At 44.6% G+C, this 21,284-nt stretch overlaps 1 protein-coding gene across 1 annotated transcript in view; it reads left to right on the top strand.

Moving 5' to 3' along the window:
* The window catches only part of TXNDC12 (thioredoxin domain containing 12), a 55,165-nt gene extending 34,132 nt beyond the window's left edge, over positions 1 to 21,033 (top strand). Inside the window, exons 4-7 of the mRNA XM_030205885.1 lie at positions 7,115 to 7,188; positions 10,533 to 10,602; positions 11,667 to 11,750; positions 20,130 to 21,033. Coding sequence (XP_030061745.1) covers positions 7,115 to 7,188; positions 10,533 to 10,602; positions 11,667 to 11,750; positions 20,130 to 20,206 — 305 coding nt within the window. The 3' untranslated portion in view covers positions 20,207 to 21,033. The remainder of the gene's footprint in view (positions 1 to 7,114; positions 7,189 to 10,532; positions 10,603 to 11,666; positions 11,751 to 20,129) is intronic.
* The last annotated feature ends 251 nt before the right edge of the window (positions 21,034 to 21,284 follow it).

The raw sequence follows: 21,284 nt of genomic DNA, 5'->3' as shown, positions 1-21,284 counted from the left end.
AGTTAGCGGTGGAGGAGAAGGGTGCAGATAAGAGAGGAGGAATGTAGGGAGAGATGAGAGTGGAGAGGTACTGAGGAGCTGCAGAGTGAATGCACTTATAAGTCAATAAGAGGAGTTTGAACTGTATGCGGAAACGGATAGGAAGCCAGTGAAGTGACTTGAGGAGAGGGCTAATATGAGCATAACGACACTGGCGGAATATTAGTCGTGCAGCAGAATTTTGAACAGATTGAAGAGGAGAGAGATGGCTAAGTTGGAGACCTTTGAGAAGCATGTTGCTGTAGTCTAAGTGAGAGGTGATGAGAGTGTGGATGAGAGTTCTGGTAGTGTTCTCAGAAAGGAAAGGGTGAATTTTGGTGATATTATAGAGAAAGAAATGACAGGTTTTAGCAGTCTGCTGAATATGTGCAGAGAAGGAGAGGGAGGAGTCGAAGATGACCCCAAGGTTACGAGCTGATGAGACAGGAAGGATGAGAGTGTTATCCACAGAACTAGAGAATGGGGGAAGAGGAGAGGTTGGTTTAGGGAGAAAGATAAGAAGCATACGCCAGGCAAAGCTGAAAGTGAAGCACACACTGGCGTCTGTTTCCTGCTCCTTTAAATATAGGCGTTTCAATTTTTTTTTTTAACTTGGAACACTTATATTTAAACTCAGGAAACAAGTGCCAATGTGTGCTTTCATTTGTGGGTTTGCTCTGAATCGCACACATTCGTTTCTCACCACCAGCACTTAGAGGCTTGCACAGGCTTCCTTCTGCTTCCAAATTATATAAAACCCAGCAGATTTTAAAGAAAGGGTGTTTGAAGAAAGGGTGTTTGCAGAGAGGATTTCTCATGATTCTAACGCCAGCTCCAAGCTGGAATTGTTTTTTTTTTTTTTTCTCGCGGTAAGGGTGGCTTTGTTTTGTGCGTTGTTCTTCGAGTATTGGGAGGGAATAGGAAATGACCTCATTAACATCTGTTTGACTGCTTCAGCAGCATGCTATTTGTGATAATCTTTGGCGCACTCGTCTCTAGCGCTAGAGCCTCTGAGCATTCTGCGCTCACTAATGCAGCACTAGTTTGGCGCTAATCGCCTCTAGCGCCCGCATTTGGTTCTGAGCTAATCAACTCTGGTGCCCGCGTTTGGTTCTGAGCTAATCGCCTCTAGCGCCCGCATTTGGTTCTGAGCTAATCAACTCTGGTGCCCGCGTTTGGTTCTGAGCTAATCGCCTCTAGCGCCCGCATTTGGTTCTGAGCTAATCAACTCTGGTGCCCGCGTTTGGTTCTGAGCTAATCGCCTCTAGCGCCCGCATTTGGTTCTGCGCTAATCAACTCTGGTGCCCGCGTTTGGTTCTGAGCTAATCGCCTCTAGCGCCCGCATTTGGTTCTGAGCTAATCAACTCTGGTGCCCGCGTTTGGTTCTGAGCTAATCGCCTCTAGCGCCCGCATTTGGTTCTGAGCTAATCAACTCTGGTGCCTGCATTTGGTTCTGAGCTAATCAACTCTGGTGCCCGCATTTGGTTCTGAGCTAATCGCCTCTAGTGCCCGCATTTGGTTCTGAGCTAATCGCCTCTAGCGCCCGCATTTGGTTCTGAGCTAATCAACTCTGGTGCCCGCGTTTGGTTCTGAGCTAATCAACTCTAGCGCCCGCATTTGGTTCTGAGCTAATCAACTCTGGTGCCCGCATTTGGTTCTGAGCTAATCGCCTCTAGCGCCCGCATTTGGTTCTGAGCTAATCGCCTCTAGCGCCCGCATTTGGTTCTGAGCTAATCAACTCTGGTGCCCGCGTTTGGTTCTGAGCTAATCGCCTCTAGCGCCCGCATTTGGTTCTGAGCTAATCAACTCTGGTGCCCGCGTTTGGTTCTGAGCTAATCGCCTCTAGTGCCCGCATTTGGTTCTGAGCTAATCGCCTCTAGCGCCCGCATTTGGTTCTGAGCTAATCAACTCTGGTGCCCGCGTTTGGTTCTGAGCACATTGCAACGTGTACTGTTCCAGACAAAATAGTTTTCTTCTTGTACCAGACCCTTATTGCCAGCTCAGGCTACTACTTAAGGGTTCCTCATCCCCACAGGAAGGCATGCCATGCTGTTGTGGTGAGCTCCATTACTGCCCCAGTTTACCTCCCAGTCATAATAACAGAGGAGAGGGATTCTTTGCTTCCTGGATAGAGTGGCCTCTCCTGCCATAAGTATCTTGCGAGCATGCTTGCGGAAGTACGGTGCAATACTCTAGTCTCCTATAATACTACTTTCTTATCTGGTAGCCTGGGAAACCCTTTCATTTTACAGTGCAAGTCCAAAATTCAGATGCCAGAAATCCGGACCACTGAGAATCAGTACTCTTTGAAACCCAAACCGTTTCCAGTAAACGCAGCCATAAAGACACAGGCGTGCGACCGTTTTCCTACGCACATTGGTCCTAGATCTGCCAGAACCACTTCCTTCGACACAGGAAGTTGACGTCATAAGGGGCGGGACCAGTAAACCTAGCAGTGACATACACAAGGAAATGGTCTTAACATAGTAGATGATGGCAGAAAAAGACCTGCACGGTCCATCCAGTCTGCCCAACAAGACAACTCATGTGTGCTACTTTTGTGTATACCCTACTTTGATTTGTACCTGTGCTCTTCAGGGCACAGACCGTATAAGTCTGCCCAGCACTATCCCTGCCTCCCAACCACCAGCCCCGCCTCCCAACCACCGGCTCTGGCACAGACCGTATAAGTCTGCCCAGCACTATCCCTGCCTCCCAACCATCAGTCCCGCCTCCCACCACCGGCTCTAGCACAGACCGTATAAGTCTGTCCAGCACTATCCCTGCCTCCCAACCATCAGTCCCGCCTCCCACCACCGGCTCTGGCACAGACCGTATAAGTCTGCCCAGCACTATCCCCGCCTCCCAACCACCAGCCCCGCCTCCCGATCTCGACTAAGCTCCTGAGGATCCATTCCTTCTGCACAGGATTCCTTTATGCTTATCCCACGCATGTTTGAATTCCGTTACCATTTTCATTTCCACCACCTCCCGCGGGAGGGCATTCCAAGCATCCACTACTCTCTCCATGAAAAAATACTTCCTGACAGTTTTCTTGAGTCTGCCCCCCTTCAATCTCATTTCATGTCCTCTCTTTCTACCGCCTTCGCATCTCCTGAAAAGGTTCGTTTGCGGATTAATACCTTTCAAATATTTGAACGTCTGTATCATATCACCCCTGTTTCTCCTTTCCTCCAGAGTATACATGTTTAGGTCAGCAAGTCTCTCCTCATACATCTTGTAACGCAAATCCCATACCATTCTCGTAGCTTTTCTTTGCACCGCTTCAATTCTTTTTACATCCTTAGCAAGATACGGCCTCCAAAACTGAACACAATACTCCAGGTGGGGCCTCACCAATGACTTATACAGGGGCATCAACACCCCCTTTCTTCTGCTGGTCACACCTCTCTCTATACAGCATAGCAACCTTCTAGGTACGGCCACTGCCTTGTCACACTGTTTTGTCGCCTTCAAATCCTCAGATACTATCACCCCAAGATCCCTCTCCCCGTCCGTACCGATCAGACTCTCACCGCCTAACACATACGTCTCCCATGGATTTCTATTCCCTAAGTGCATCACTTTGCATTTCTTCGCATTGAATTTTAATTGCCAAACCTTAGACCATTCTTCCAGCTTCCTCCGATCCTTTTCATGTTTTCCACTCCCTCCCGGGTGTCCACTCTGTTACAGATCTTAGTATCATCCGCAAATAGGCAAACTTTACCTTCTAACCCTTCAACAATGTCACTCACAAATATATTGAAAAGAATCGGCCCCAGCACCGATCCCTGAGGCACTCCACTACTCACCTTTCCCTCCTCCGAGCGAATTCCATTTACCACCACCCTCTGGCGTCTGTCCGTCAACCAGTTCCTAATCCAGTTCACCACTTCGGGTCCTATTTTCAGCCCATCAAGTTTATTTAAGAGCCTCCTGTGGGGAACCGTGTCAAAAGCTTTGCTAAAATCTAAGTAGATTACGTCCTGCGCCTTTACAGCTGTGTTTATGAAGCCGATTGGGGACAGCAAGAGGGTAAGTTGGAGAAAGAGGAAATACTGTAGAGAGAACATTGAAATTGGGACACTGAAGAAGAGTACACTGCTCCGAATATATGCAATTAAGGCTGGGAATGCTTGGAATCTTGAGTGGAGATTGAACAAATAGGCTTTAGAGGAGGGGGCAAACAGAAAAGCACTATAACAATCAATGTAAGTCATACTTTACTGGAGAGAGACAAGCTGTGCTGGATGAGGAGAAAAAAGAGAGGGTGATGGGTAGAGAGACAGACAGACGCGGGATGGGGAGGAGAGAGAGAGACTGGATGGGGGGAAGAGAGACAGAGGAAATGCCTGTTACGTCTGTGCTCCCCTCGCCCTCTGGTGGCCAGAACCGGTGGCTGCTATGGACTATCACCCGTTCCAGACTTTAGCCCAGTTCAGTCCGGATCTTCCAGGCTGCCAGACTTGTCTGTTTTGTTTGACCCTGCACTGCATCCGTAGCTGCCTGATGATTGCTGCAGCTGAAGCTCAGCTGCTGCTGGGCTTATTAGCCATTTGGAACCTCTCTGCCTTTGCCTTTGCATTTTGTCTAAGGCCCTGGTATGTTGGTGCTTTTGCACTTCAGTCTGAGTTTGCTTCCTTGCTCTAGTTCTTGCCTGAAGTCTTGCCTGTTCTAGTTAGTCTATGTTTAGTTTAGGGCATTGCTTGTTTCCCAGTCTTGTGTCTTGTTTGTAGGTCTTTGTCTAGTTCTGGGTTTATCTGTGTTTGTTCCCTGCTTCAGTGGCTGCTTGCAGCTTTCAGTTCAGTCTCCTGTCTAGCTGTGTTTGTTCCCTGTTTCAGTGGCTGCTCGCAGCTTTCAGTCCTGTCCTTTAGCCTATCCTTTCCCTGCCTTGCTGTCCCTGTGCTGCCTAGCTGTTATCCAGTCCTGCCCTGTCCAGTAAGTCCTGCCGGCCACCTGAAGCCTGGAGCTCAACTCTTGGTGAAAAGTGGCCAGGTGCAGGTGAAGCCTAACTGTTTGTCAGAGATCTGCCCTGTCTCCTCGGCAGTGGTCCAAGGGCTCACAAACCCAGTTTCCAGCTTTGTAAATGTGACAATACCTATTTTCAATGACCTACTACCATTATGCTTTTTTCTTGAAGGTAGAGGAGTTACCAGTCCAGAAGCTGTGCTTTCTTCATTATCGTGAAGCGGGCTGTAGCAATAAGTGAAAAGGCTATCCTATTTCCTTTGTTCCCTTTATTTTTTTTTCTTTTTACAGTACCATCTTCTTTTGGTTTTTGATTCTTAGTCCCCTTCTCTTATTGTAGTCTAATTCAATATGTAAGTTTCTTGGTATGTTTTCCCTGTAAATATACTCATTTTAATAAATGAACATTCTGTATTTGTATCTTGTCTACACTGACTGCCTATTCAGTATTGTGTTAGCTTTATGGACGAGGCACAGCACCTTAAACCAGACTATGTAGGTACTCCTCAAAATCTCATCCTTAACTACTCCTTTTTCTCTCTCATTCTCTCCATTCCCTTGACTCCTCATTCCCTCCCCCCCCTCCCCCACATACCTGGACGAGCCCATTATGAATCCACCAGGCATTCTGCCTTCTTCCATTTCTTCCATGTCCCTAGACTCTGGAATGATCTCCAATCATCCATTCACATTGAACAATCTTTCAGAAAATTCAAAGCTCTTCTTGGTAAATCAATAGAAATCAAACAAAATAAAATAAAATATGGAAAAGAAAATAAGATGATACCTTTTTTATTGGACATAACTTAATACATTTCTTGATTAGCTTTCGAAGGTTGCCCTTCTTGGTCAGATCGGAAATAAGCAAATGTGGTAGATGACAGTATATATAAGTGAAACATCCAAGCATTTCATTGACAGTCTAACAGGGTGGGGGTGGGTAGGAGGTATGCCTGGGGGTTCCCATCATTTCATTAGGACACAGTACCAGTTATCTAAACATCTCTAAGCCAAACAGCTCAGTCCAATAATAAGTTCCCAACTATGTTGAAAAAAATACGTCATCCGAAGTCTAAACAATCTGTATTTGTAGGAAGCCTTACCTCACAATCAGACAGGTTTCAGGACGGAAGGGGGGAGGGAGAATATAGAGGGGGGAAGAAAAGATAAAAAGGGGGGGTCAGGGGCGGTTACCAATTGTTATACTGGTGATGTTGGTTATGCATATTGGTTTCAAACGGGAGGCAACATGACTGCGCCATACATATGAAAGAACGGTGTTGTAACCAGCAGGATATATAAGTTTTTTGTTGATGTTTGGTATTACACCTCTGACTCAATAAAGATATTAAAAAAAAAAAAAGGTCAGAGCACTGAAACTGCCTTCTTTGGTCTTACTACCCATGTCAAGCTGCCAAAAGGACCACACTTTTGATTTTCCTAGATTTAACAGCAGCCTTCGACTTGATAGACCACTTTTCTATTTTCTAGTGCCGGTGGATAGGAAGTGGGCGTGTCCGGCTGTAATCTGGCAGTGCCGTGTGCTGCTCGATTACCGCTGGGTTACTGCCGGAGCCCTCACCGCTTCCTATTTAGGGTTCCAGCAGTAAATGGACACGCAGCAATTTTTTAATTACCACATGGCCATTTATTGCTCCTTTAAAAAAAACCACACTTTTACCCAAAGTGGTAAAAGGTGGCCTCAGTGCGTGGCAGTCCCATGTGCTGATGCCACCGTGGGCTGTCTTGGTGAAAGGGCCTCAAACCTTCTGGAAAATTCCCATATTGTATTGTATTTACCAGTAGTTTAGATCCAGTATTTAAAGCCTAAAATAGGTAGACGTCAGAGTTGAAGGTCTGTATACCATCTCCACAGCCCTGCCTTTTACAAAGCAAGCCTAAATTTGTGTATTGACAGTTGCACGCACTGTTAGGGCTGATTCTGTGAGCCTGTTGCTTTTAGAAACTAGGCTTAAAATGGCCACCTATTCTGGGCCTTTCCCTTGAGTGTTCAGTTATAAAATTACCCCCCCCCCCCCCGCACGTGTGTCACATATCTGGTATGCACTATACAAATCATGTTGCTAATAATATTATTATTAATTATACTTTTGATTTTTCGTAGCACTGAAACCAAAATTTGCTGAATCCAAAGACATCTCCGAACTCGCGCACAACTTTATCATGGTCAACGTGGAGGTATGACCCCTCAGCGTCTGACCATTCTTCAGAGCTGATTCCTCATATGTCATTCTATCATTTCTGAGTTTTTGTGACTTCATAGTTTCTCATGGGAAAAGAATTGAATGTACATCAGGTGTGACCATCAGAACTAGGAATTAGGCTCTTAACTTCATTTGTTTGAAAATCATCCAGTGCCACTTTATCCACAAAACGTCATTGTGGCATTTTAAGAGAGGCTTCTGTTACTCTGGTTGAAATGTTGTATCATGCTGTTGAAGAACTGAACCATTCAAATAGCAAATGTTTGTTTGTTTTTTTGTAGTTTTGGGCAGTGTTGTTCAAAGTACTTCAGTAAAAGTAAAAATAAATGTATATTTTAATACTTAAATAAAAGTACAGTGAGGAACACAAAAAAAATGTACTTAAGTGCCGAAAATGGATCTGTGGCAAAATGAAAATTGCTGCGCGTCCATTTTGGGTCAGAGACCTAACCGCCAGCCATAGACCTAGCGGTAAAGAATTTGGGCGGTAATGACGCCCATAGTGGACGCACACCAAAATTGAAATTACCACAAGGGCCAAGCAATAGCTGGGCCTACGCAGCTTAGTAAAAGAATCCCTAGGTTATGTTGAACCACCTAATTGATAAATAATAAACAAACGGTGGGTAACTCAGTCGGAAGTATGTAATTGCTAATACACTATGTAAAATGATATGTAAGTATATATTACATGAATTCCTGGAAACATGAAATCTCGGATGCATGGTGAATACCGTAGCTATTGAACATATGTATGAAGGGGAAATGGGACTTGATATGCTGCCTTTCTGAGGTTTTTGCAACTACATTCAAAGCGGTTGACATATATTCAGGTACTTATTTTGTACCAGGGGCAATGGAGGGTTAAGTGATTTGCCCAGAGTCACCAGGAGCTGCAGTGGGAATCAAACCAGTTCCCCAGAATCAGAGTCTGCTGTACTAACCACTAGGCTACTCCTCCACTAGCAGCATTCCATGTAGAATCCTGCCCTTGCAGATCACCAATGCGGCCACACAGGCTTCTATTTCTGTGAGTCTGATGTCCTGCACATACGTGCAGGACGTCAGACTCACAGAAACAGAAGCCTGCGTGGCCGCGTTGCTGATCTGCAAGGGCGGGCTTCTACATGGAATGTTGCTAGTGGAATAGCAACATTAACATTCCATGTAGAATCTCAGATAGTAGCAACAGAATCTCAATAGTAGCAACATTCCATGTAGAATCTCCAATAGTAGCAACATTCCATGTAGAATCTCCAATAGTAGCAACAGAATCTCCAATAGTAGCAACATTCCATCTAGAATCTCCAATAGTAGCAACATTCCATCTAGAATCTCAAATAGGGAAAGGGAAATGGGACTTGATATACTGCCTTTTTGAGGTTTTTGCAACTACATTCAAAGCGGTTTACATATATTCAGGTACTTATTTTGTACTGGGGCAATGGAGGGTTAAGTGACTTGCCCAGAATCACAAGGAGCTGCAAAGGGAATTGAACTCAGTTCCCCAGGATCAAAGTCCACTGCACTAACCACTAGGCTACTCCGCATATAGATAAGTGTATTGTTTAAAAAAATTAGCTAATCTTATGCTGTGATTCAAAATATAGGTGTTGTAATACTGAGTAAAAAATAGTTTTAAAAAAATGCTGCATAACTGTGTAAAATATGGAACCCATAAACTGCAAGGTCTTAAAAGCCAAACAATATAAAAAATAAAATAAAAACGAAAATAATAAATCAGGGGCCCTTTTACTAAGCCACGTAGGCACCTATGCGCGCCCAACATGCGTCAGTTTTGAGTTACCGCCTGGCTACCGAGTGACCCTTGCGGTAATTTCATTTTTGATGCGCGTCTGCTAGACACACTGGAAAATTATTTTTATTTTATTTATTTGTTGCATTTGTATCCCACATTTTCCCACCTTTTTGCAGGCTCAATGTGGCTTACATACAGCCGTAGTGGCTATCACCATTTATGGAATGAGAAATACAAGGTATTATAAGGTTTAGGGTACAAACAGTGATGAAATAAATTAAAGTAAGTGTATAAACAGTTCATAACAGGTGTAAGAGATAAGGGAGTAATGCATAACGTTCACTTAGTGACAAAGTAATTGAAGTAAACAAGTATAAAGAGTTCAATGATATCTTGTTCTGGTAGAATTTTGAAGTCAGGTCATTTATGAAGGATTATTACGATAAGTCTTTTTGAACAGGTTGGTCTTTTCTGGCGCAGGGGCGGTAATCAGGCAGTAATCATCATTCTATGTGCGTAGACCATTACCGCCCGGTTACTGCGTGAGTCTCGGACCTAAAATGGATGCATGGCAATTTTCATTTTGCCACACGTCCGTTTTCGGCAAAAATTTTAAAAAGGCATTTTTTTTTTTTACAGGTGCGCTGAAAAAGGATTCTGCGTACGCCCAAAACATGCATATACACTACCGCAGGCCATTTTTCAGCACACCTTTGTAAAAGGGCCTCCTTTACTAAGGCACGCTCACGGTTTTGGCGCACGCTAAATTTGGGCACGCGCTAAACGTTAGAGACACCTGTAGGAATGCATTGGCGTCTCTTAACATTTAGCTCGTGCTAAAAACTTCTCGCCTTAGTAAAAGACCCCCTAAATAAATAAAAAATAAAATTTAAAAAATAAATATAAAAAAATGAAGAATAAAAAGGTAAAATGTGGTGAACTGGTGATCCGCATAACTGCCAAAATGAAATTAATAGAAGTCACCCATACTCTGCACTACATGACTTGTGTAATCTTACCAATTGGGTGTAAAAAATATTACATAGCTAATGCCAACGGCTTAAACATAAGTGTATGATATGCTGAACTACATGGAATTCTACCATCATGAATGGGAAAAAATATAATAAGATCATGTAAACATAAAAAGAAATATATTGAAAAAAAACTTGGATTGAAGTGCCTCGTGAGAACGGTAAAAAGCATCTGTCCCATAGTAAAACAAACAACCTCCACAAACCAAGGGAATAAGTCAATCACCATAAAGAAATTTTACAATAATACTGATGCTCAGTGTAATCATTAAAAAATCAAGTTATCTAAGACCCTCAAAAATATAACTCACCCTTATAACTTCACACTGCAAACCAAAGCCCTTAGCCAACATACTCTTCAGTGTGGAATAAACAAGCATACTTGACTGAATACTTAAAATTGCTTAATATAAAGGAATACAGGAAAAGTCTGTCAAACATAACACATCTAAGTGCAATGATAGCCCTTCATAATAAATCTAGTAAGGACTTCTTATAAATATACTATATTTTTTGACTCTGTAGGATGAAGAAGAACCAAAGGATAAAGTGTTCAGCCCCGACGGTGGTTACATTCCACGAATCCTCTTCCTGGGTAAGGGACTGCATTCATATATTACTGTTCCTGGGTAAGGGGCTGCATGCATCCATAAGAACATAAGACTAGCCATACTAGGTCAGACTAATGGTCCATCTAGCCCAGTATCTTGTTTCCAGCAGTGGCTAATCCAGATCACAAGAACCTGGCAGAAACCCAATTAGTAGCAACATTCCATGCTACCAGTCCCAGGGCAAGCAGGGGCTTCCTGTGTTAAAACCTTAATGAGCGTGGGCAAACCAAATATTTTCTGAATTTTTCTTGGAAGGGAAATGTCTGAGGGGCAGAGAATAGGCTTTCCAAAAAATACTAGGACTAGGGTGGGCATGCGATGAAGCTACAATGTAGTAAATTTAAAACGAATCGGAGAAATTTTTTCTTCACTCAACGTGTAACTAAACTCTGGAATTCGTTGCCAGAGAATGTGGTAAAGGCGGTTAGCTTAGCGGAGTTTAAAAAAGGTTTGGACGGCTTCCTAAAGGAAAAGTCCATAGACCGTTATTAAATGGACTTGGGGAAAATCCACTATTACTGGGATAAGCAGTATAAAATGTTTTGTACATTTTTGGGATCTTGCCGGGTATTTGTGACCTGGATTGGCCACTGTTGGAAACAGGATGCTGGGCTCGATGGACCTTTGGTCTTTCCCAGTATGGCAATACTTATGTACTTATGACAGCTCATGTTAACTGGTAATTGCAGGATTAGCGTGTGAGCCCTCACCACCTAAAAAACAAATGGCAGTAAGGGTTCACGTGCTAATTATACAATCCTCTTCCTGGGAAAGGGGCTGTATTCATCCAATCCTCTTCCTGGATAAGCGGCTGCGTTCATCCAGTCCTCTTCCTCGGTAAGGGGCTGTGTTCATCCAATCCTTTTCCTGGTAAGGGGCTTCGTTCATCCAGTACTCTTCCTGGGTAAGGGACTACGTTTCCCCCTAATTCTCTTCCTAGGTAAGGGGTCGTGCTGAGCTACTACATGCTCTTACTGGAAATACAGATGGGCTCTGTCTATGACTAGTCTGAAAAGCTTTTCCTCCGACCCTCTCTTTTATACCACAGATTCCAGCGGCAATGTTCATCCGGAGATAGTGAACAAGAAGGGAAACCCCAGCTATAAGTATTTCTATAGCAGCGCAGATCAAGGTAGAGTGTCTGAATTTTGGTTTTCTTGGAATTGACTGTCAGGTTATACAAAGAGCCGCTGATAATCTGTGGGACTTGGCTTTCTGATGTAATGCACCGTAGTGATGCCCGTCAAAATTAAGGCGAGAATTTTATAAAGGACGTTTTGCACCTACGCATCTAAAAGGACTTTTATAAAATTACCCCAGGGTAGGAGGTTTCAATTAGAGAGCTGCATGGGAACAGGGTTAGCAGGAATCCCGCAGTTTCCATGGGGATCCTCTCCAGGTCCATGGGACTCCCGTGGGGATCCTCTCAAGGTCCATGGGATTCCCGTAGGGATGGACGCACAGTTGTGTTGTGTAGTGCCAGGCCAGCCTACCTATCCTTTCCTTGTGCCATGGCAATTATAATAACTAAAAAAATTCATGGTTATCGTTAATAGCATTGAAAACCCCCAAAGCAGAGAGGGGAAGTTACCAACATGGGATACTGTTAACCTGACTTATAAAAAAACTCGAGTTACTTTAGCACAGGGGATGGGGGATAGAGGAGATTACTTTTGGGGACGGGTGGGGATGGAGGAGATTCCAGTAGAGATGGATGGGGATGGTTAAAATTCATGTCCCTGTGCAACTCTCTAGTCTCAATCCAGTTCTGGGGACACACTCGGCCACAATTAATAGGCATAAGATAGATTTGCATAAGATGGAGGTAGTGCATGCAAATCTGTCTGATACATATTCATTGCAGATATCCTAAAAACCTAACTGGCTGAGTGTGTCCCAAGTACTGGGTTGAGACTCCCTGCCACACGGGTTACATGTGTCAAAGTATGCACAATGCCAAGAGGACAAAACTTTTTAGTAACCATGTGTAGGCGTGTTCAGGGGCAGAATTGTTATGTAGTAATACTCACATACTAACATTTATGCCTGCTTCTGAGCAGCTGTGAATTTTGATGGTTTACCTCTAGTGCAGGGGTGCTCAATGTTGGGTTTTCAGGATTTCTCCAATTAATTTGCATGTACTGCCTCCGTTGTATTCAAATAGATCTCAAGCACATTTATTGGGGAAATTCTGAAAACCTGACAGGGTTGTGGACCTCGAGGACCAACACTGAGCACCCCTGCCCTAGTATCTTATAAAGACACACAGGGCCTCTTATACTAAACTGCACTAGCAATTCCCGCATGGCAAAGGCGACACACTCAAAATGAATGGACTGCAGTGCATTTGCCGAGCCACTAGCACTTTTTATAAACTAGGCGCCCGCTTGCCTGCTAAAACCTACGTGCACCGTTATAAATTTGCCCCCCCCCCCAAATGTTTTGACAAATGATAAGCCAAGTTGTTGAAGGTCTCTAGAAGCTTGGTGGGCAGCTCAGTTTGACAGTGCCTTTAATGGAATTATTTTTCTGTTCATGCAACATGAAAGATTTTTAACAAACAGACCCTCTGAAATCTTCTATTGTGGGGTTTGACCTCTGTTGCGAGGTTTGACCTAGGACGCACGGCTGGATGTTGAATATTGATTGCTTTATATGTCACTGGATGTTTTATAAGGTGTGGTTCAGGAGCAGACTTACTATTCGGGAAACCGGGCAGTGCCAGAGGGCCCAGAGGCTTTCTCCTCCCCCCTGCAAACTTCAGCCCCCCCCCCCCCCCGAGCCTCAGTGGGCCCTCCCAAGACCCACCTTGAAGGGTCCAAGTGGTCTACCGGCCTCTTCGGGTGGAGGAAAGAACCCCACTGTTTTCCTGCCCAGCGCCACTGTATTTTCAAAATGGCTGCTGAGACTTCTCTGTGGCAGTCTCATGAGACAGCCGAGACCCGCAAGACAACTGTAGAAAGTCTCAGCAGCCATTTTGAAAACATGGCGACGCCGGGAAGAGCAGTGGCAGCGGTCAGGAAAGAGTAAGGTTCTTTCCTGCCCCCCAAAGAGGTCACTAGACCAACGGGGCCCTTCCAGGTAGGACCGTGGAGGGCGCACTAGTGTGTGTGTGTGTGTGTGGGGGGGGGGGGGGCCCAATGACCTTTACTGCCCAGGGGCCCAGAGCACTGTTAGTCCACCCCTGGTGTGGTTGATTGTTCTATCCTTGGAGGGATGCTCTGTGTGAATGGTCATTCTGTCCTATTTTAATATGACATTCTATTCTCGCTGATGTTTTTTTTTTTTTTTTTTTTTAATTTGTATGAAGTCTTTATTGAGAGTGGAAAAAATCCCTGTACAGAAGATAAGTACATAAGTACATAAGTAGTGCCATACTGGGAAAGACCAAAGGTCCATCTAGCCCAGCATCCTGTCACCGACAGTGGCCAATCCAGGTCAAGGGCACCTGGCACGCTCCCCAAACGTAAAAACATTCCAGACAAGTTATACCTAAAAATGCGGAATTTTTCCAAGTCCATTTAATAGCGGTCTATGGACTTGTCCTTTAGGAATCTATCTAACCCCTTTTTAAACTCCGTCAAGCTAACCGCTCGTACCACGTTCTCCGGCAACGAATTCCAGAGTCTAATTACACGTTGGGTGAAGAAAAATTTTCTCCGATTCATTTTAAATTTACCACACTGTAGCTTCAACTCATGCCCTCTAGTCCTAGTATTTTTGGATAGCGTGAACAGTCGCTTCACATCCACCCGATCCATTCCACTCATTATTTTATACACTTCTATCATATCTCCCCTCAGCCGTCTCTTCTCCAAGCTGAAAAGCCCTAGCCTTCTCAGCCTCTCTTCATAGGAAAGTCGTCCCATCCCCACTATCATTTTCGTCGCCCTTCGCTGTACCTTTTCCAATTCTACTATATCTTTTTTGAGATACGGAGACCAGTACTGAACACAATACTCCAGGTGCGGTCGCACCATGGAGCGATACAACGGCATTATAACATCCGCACACCTGGACTCCATACCCTTCCTAATAACACCCAACATTCTATTCGCTTTCCTAGCCGCAGCAGCACACTGAGCAGAAGGTTTCAGCGTATCATCGACGACGACACCCAGATCCCTTTCTTGATCCGTAACTCCTAACGCGGAACCTTGCAAGACGTAGCTATAATTCGGGTTCCTCTTACCCACATGCATCACTTTGCACTTGTCAACATTGAACTTCATCTGCCACTTGCACGCCCATTCTCCCAGTCTCGCAAGGTCCTCCTGTAATCGTTCACATTCCTCCTGCGACTTGACGACCCTGAATAATTTTGTGTCATCAGCGAATTTAATTACCTCACTAGTTATACACTGAGATACTGTATGAAGAACAAAGAAAAAAAAAAACTTTTACAGTCGTACAGGATAATATTAACAATTAACCCATCATAACCTTCTTAGATTAACAGAACATCAGTAGCTTAACAGCAAGAATTTTTTAATTCCCCCCCCCCTCACATCCGCTATCATCACCAAGTAGTGACTCCAATTTTTTGTATTTTTAACAGAGTACCTATCCCCCATTTCCCCCCCCCACCACAACCAAACTCCCTCCCCCCCCCAACCCTACCCACCCACCCCTATCCCCACCCACCCTTAACATTCACAGTGTTTCAGAAAGGGCTCCCATACGCTGATGTTTATTTTTTAATTAGGATTGCAAAAAGTATAGATCCTCCTGTTTGGCATATATGCGGTATAACACGTTTTAATAAACATAAACAAATCAATCAGTAGAAACATAATTGGTTAGTCAATTATTAGTCTCTTCCCACAGAGGTATCGGGAGTAAACTGCCTTTTCTCAATTAATTAGACTGTCCTTTCTGGCTTTGTAATTGCTGTCATAGTGGTTCACTGATGAGCACCAGTGTGCAGTGAGCGAGGAAGCTTTTATGGGTGTTAAGCCTGTCCATGTAGACTGTGCTACTACCTTGGCCTTCAATTCTGCCCTGATTCTTGAGCCACAAAAGAGAGTACAGGAGTAGCCTGATGGTTAGTGCAACAGCCTGAGAACCTGGGGAGCTGGGTTTGATTCCCACTACAGCTCCTTGTGACTCTGGGCAAGTCACTTAACCCTCCATTGCCCCTGGTACAAAATAAGTACCTGAATAGATGTAAACTGCTTTGAATGTAGTTGCAAAAACCTCAGAAAGGCGGTATATCAAGTCCCATTTCCCTTTCCCTATTTGAGATTCTAGATGGAATGTTGCTACTATTTGAGATTCTACATGGAATGTTGCTATTCCATTAGCAACATTCCATGTAGAAGCCTGCCCTTGCAGATCAGCAACGCGGTTGTGCAGGCTTCTGTTTCTGTGAGTCTGACGTCCTGCACATATGTAAAGGACGTTAGACTCACAGAAACAGAAGCCTGCGCGGCCGCATTGCTGATTTGCAAGGGCACACTTCTACATGGAATGTTGCTAGTGGAGGAGTAGCCTAGTGGTTAGTGCAGTGGACTTTGATCCTGGGGAACTGAGTTCAATTCCCACTGCAGCTCCTTGTGACTCTGGGCAAGTCACGTAACCCTCCATTGCCCCAGATACCAAATAAGTACCTGTATATAATATGTAAACTGCTTTGACTGTAACCACAGAAAGGCAGTATATCAAACCCCATCCCCTTTCCTTTCACAAAAAGGCTTACAGGTGCTTCAGAAATATAAGATACCTGGGCCGCCTCAAGGTGAGAAGGGGGGTGATATTCACTGCTGTCCTGTGGTGGTTGATTTTTTTTTTTTAATTTTTTTCTGGTGCATGATTTTTTTGTACATCCCCACAGTTGTGTAGAATCAGCCTGCACACTGGTTTTTGTCTCTATGTGAAGTTCTTCCCTCTGCTGTGTCCTCTGTCTACTAGCTTCTGTCTGTTGATCAGCCTGTAGAGGAACAGCAACGAATCCCGGAAGATGTGTAGGTACAACAAACAGGAAGAACCTCTATGAGAAAGCAGCACAGACAGGAGAAAGTAGAGGCTGGCCTCAAGACAAACCACCGCAAGTATTTGTTTTTGCACCACATTTGACACACCTCTGTTGACTATAGAGAGTTTCGATTGTGATCCCTGAGGCAGGCGGGTCGTCCCGCCGAAACATGGACCGTGTCGGGTCCTTCTGTTGGTGCTCTGAATAAAGTGTGATTAAGCAACATCTCCTGTAGTGGTTCGTCATTTGGCCAACCTCTACCTTCTCCTGTCTAGGACTCCGCCAGCCATATTTCTACTGTCGGGGATGATGTAGCAGTAGAGAATGACACGGGGACAAAATTTGTCCCCATCCCCGCAGGCCCTGTCTCCGTCCTCGCCCCATCTCCGTCCCTGCCCCATCCCCATGGGCTCTGTTCTCATCTGCAGAAGCCTCAAACACTTATGATTTTACATTTAACTCTTTTTATGAAAGTATAAAAAGGAACAATATGCTGTGCAACTATCTTCTCTCTATATAAAACGCACCTCCAACGTTCTGAAGCCTCCACAAGTCCCAACGTTCTAAATGCATGGTGCTGAAACCAGGAATTCGCCCATGAGTGTTGGCCCCGCCCCCCACGTAAAACGTCATGACGTCGAGGGCGGACCAGTGACACTCAACCAATCGCATCGAGAACCCGTTACTAAGCGACGGAACGTGACATAAGACACATCGCGGAACAATGAAAACCAGCAGCAACAGTTGCTACGCGACGTCAACAGCAACGCTAAAAGGACCGTATAGATCTCTGCTCTCCACACAAACAACCAACACGGAGGGCATAGGAGGGAAGGAAAAAAACCAGCACATACACACACACTCTCACTCTTAACTGGCTATAATGAGCAACTGACCTGCCACTATCACAGGGACTGCTAGCACCTCTCTCTCTCTCACACACACATACACACGGGACACAGAGGGGATGGAAGACAAGGAACGAATTGTTGGGTATGGGGGCGGCAGGGGAGATAAGACAAAAACTGCCTCAAATGTTTGTGCTGTGCTATGTACAATTATAATTCTGTCTCTTCATTTTGACCCGACCCTTTCACACTCACTTTCACACACACACACACTTACACTGTCTGTATCTCACACACACACGCACCCACTGACATATACACACTCTCTTACACAGACACACAAACACGCCTCAAATGGTTCAGCTGTCCTATGTAAACTTTCACTGCTGTCTCTTCATTTTCACCCTACCTGTGCACACTCTCTTTCACACAGAGACACACACACACACTTTCTCTGTGTCACACATACACAGACACACATACAGTGGGGGAAATAAGTATTTGATCCCTTGCTGATTTTGTAAGTGTGCCCACTGACAAAGACATGAGCAGCCCATAATTGAATGGTAGGTTATTGGTAACAGTGAGAGATAGCACATCACAAATTAAATCCGGAAAATCACATTGTGGAAAGTATATGAATTTATTTGCATTCTGCAGAGGGAAATAAGTATTTGATCCCCCACCAACCAGTAAGAGATCTGGCCCCTACAGACCAGGTAGATGCTCCAAATCAACTCGTTACCTGCATGACAGACAGCTGTCGGCAATGGTCACCTGTATGAAAGACACCTGTCCACAGACTCAGTGAATCAGTCAGACTCTAACCTCTACAAAATGGCCAAGAGCAAGGAGCTGTCTAAGGATGTCAGGGACAAGATCATACACCTGCACAAGGCTGGAATGGGCTACAAAACCATCAGTAAGACGCTGGGCGAGAAGGAGACAACTGTTGGTGCCATAGTAAGAAAATGGAAGAAGTACAAAATGACTGTCAATCGACAAAGATCTGGGGCTCCACGCAAAATCTCACCTCGTGGGGTATCCTTGATCATGAGGAAGGTTAGAAATCAGCCTACAACTACAAGGGGGGAACTTGTCAATGATCTCAAGGCAGCTGGGACCACTGTCACCACGAAAACCATTGGTAACACATTACGACATAACGGATTGCAATCCTGCAGTGCCCGCAAGGTCCCCCTGCTCCGGAAGGCACATGTGACGGCCCGTCTGAAGTTTGCCAGTGAACACCTGGATGATGCCGAGAGTGATTGGGAGAAGGTGCTGTGGTCAGATGAGACAAAAATTGAGCTCTTTGGCATGAACTCAACTCGCCGTGTTTGGAGGAAGAGAAATGCTGCCTATGACCCAAAGAACACCGTCCCCACTGTCAAGCATGGAGGTGGAAATGTTATGTTTTGGGGGTGTTTCTCTGCTAAGGGCACAGGACTACTTCACCGCATCAATGGGAGAATGGATGGGGCCATGTACCGTACAATTCTGAGTGACAACCTCCTTCCCTCCGCCAGGGCCTTAAAAATGGGTCGTGGCTGGGTCTTCCAGCACGACAATGACCCAAAACATACAGCCAAGGCAACAAAGGAGTGGCTCAGGAAGAAGCACATTAGGGTCATGGAGTGGCCTAGCCAGTCACCAGACCTTAATCCCATTGAAAACTTATGGAGGGAGCTGAAGCTGCGAGTTGCCAAGCGACAGCCCAGAACTCTTAATGATTTAGAGATGATCTGCAAAGAGGAGTGGACCAAAATTCCTCCTGACATGTGTGCAAACCTCATCATCAACTACAGAAGACGTCTGACCGCTGTGCTTGCCAACAAGGGTTTTGCCACCAAGTATTAGGTCTTGTTTGCCAGAGGGATCAAATACTTATTTCCCTCTGCAGAATGCAAATAAATTCATATACTTTCCACAATGTGATTTTCCGGATTTAATTTGTGATGTGCTATCTCTCACTGTTACCAATAACCTACCCTTCAATTATGGGCTGCTCATGTCTTTGTCAGTGGGCACACTTACAAAATCAGCAAGGGATCAAATACTTATTTCCCCCACTGTACATATACACACTCTCACTCTCTCTATAGCCTTGCTAGCGCCCGTTTCATTTGTTTACGAAACGGGCCTTTTTTTACTAGTCTCTCTATATAAAAGGCAACACCAACGTTCTATGAAGCCTCCAGCCGGAAGTGTGAAGGGGGCGAGATATCCGGTTTCCCTATGAGTGTCTGCCCCGCCCTCTCTGTAACACAGTCAGTGAAGGAAAACAGCAGAGCACGAAATCAAATCGCTGGCTCTGTAACAGTGAAGGACTCAGAGGGGGGAGGGGAGAGAGGGCAGGGACACACACACTCCCACATGCACACAGAAGAAAACATTGCTAGCCCCCGTTTCATTTGCATCAGAAACGGGGCTTTTTTACTAGTTGTATATAAATTACAAATAGAAAACAGTAATAACAACTATCAGCTATAACAACCCTCCCACCACCACCCCCCTCTTCCAACCCCAACAATAGCTGACTTCTACTTACCCAAGGAATCCTATCCACCCTGTTAAATTTTCTATGGGTACAAAATACAACCCGCTCTGTATGCCCTAGAGGGGAGAAATATGCCCTATGAAGTACTGTTATGAGTTGAGTTGATGATCTTTCTATTTTATTTCACAGTTATCGAGGGGATGAAGGAAGCTCAGGAAAAACTGACAGGCGATGCTTTCAGAAAACAGTTCCAAGATGAACTCTAAAAAAAACAAGACGACGAATGTCGTTGTGCCTTTGGGGTACGGGATAGCAAGAGACTCTTTGAAGAATATAAACCATCCTCAGAGCAAGAGGTATAAGGAGCCTGGGCAGAAGACGTGCATGATTTGGAATCAATGGTGGCCGCTCGGCAAATATGGACTCATGAAATGTCATCTTAGGATGGTTCACGTTAGATGTGCAGTTGAATGAAGTCCTGACAGACATAGTCAGCATTAATGGTTCAGTAAAGGGCTTTGTGTATCTTTTGCTTGATGCCTCTGTCAGGTTTCTAAATTAGCTGGTTTTATGAGGGCGGTTGTAAGAAATATTTTCTGAGACTACAGTCATCAAATGGAAGAAGCCCCGTTTGGAAAATCTGCGTCCTGTTACTAACTCCTCCTCTGCTCTGTACCCCTCCCTGGAAGATATCAAATAGTACCATGTATTTTTCACTACATTTTAAAATAATGAATGCTATTCTTATATTGCTTGAAAGAAAAAAACAGAGCTGGTCAAGAGAACCCTGATCATTTTGCCACGAATAGTTTTATAGCATCCTGCGGTTCTGCACGAGGCACAGAACATTCTTTCCGCAAGGTCTGTCCCCCCCCCCCCCCCCCCCCCCCCGGTGTTTTAACTTTCTGTTCATGCATGTGATTCAGTTCCAGCTGACCCTATGATTTTACATTTTTCTACTGATTTATTATGCAGACGATAGATTGTATTAGCGTTTTGGCCTCAGTTTGTCAAAGATTCTGAAGTTGCATCGATGGCTGGACTATTACCTGGAGATATTCAGTCAGTTGCAATCTCTCATAGGATTCAAAAACAAATAATAAAAACAAAACACCTTTTTTGGTTTTGCAAAATTTTACCCCTGTGCCTGGATTTCTTTTGCAACTCTCCGAATTTTGCTGACTGGAGGCTTTAGCAGATTTAACCTTTCATCGATGAATGTTTTCGGCGTGTGATGGGATGCCTTGTCATCACACTGTGTTGTATTTTTGTACTGTTTGGATGAAACAAATATAAATTAAACTTTTAAAAATGATTTTATTATTTAAAGGCCTTAAGCTTCAC

Source organism: Microcaecilia unicolor, chromosome 6, assembly GCF_901765095.1.
Source record: "Microcaecilia unicolor chromosome 6, aMicUni1.1, whole genome shotgun sequence".
NCBI classification, from domain to species: domain Eukaryota; kingdom Metazoa; phylum Chordata; class Amphibia; order Gymnophiona; family Siphonopidae; genus Microcaecilia; species Microcaecilia unicolor.
The sequence above is the reverse complement of the archived record's forward strand: the minus strand, read 5'-3'. Positions and strand labels throughout refer to the sequence as shown.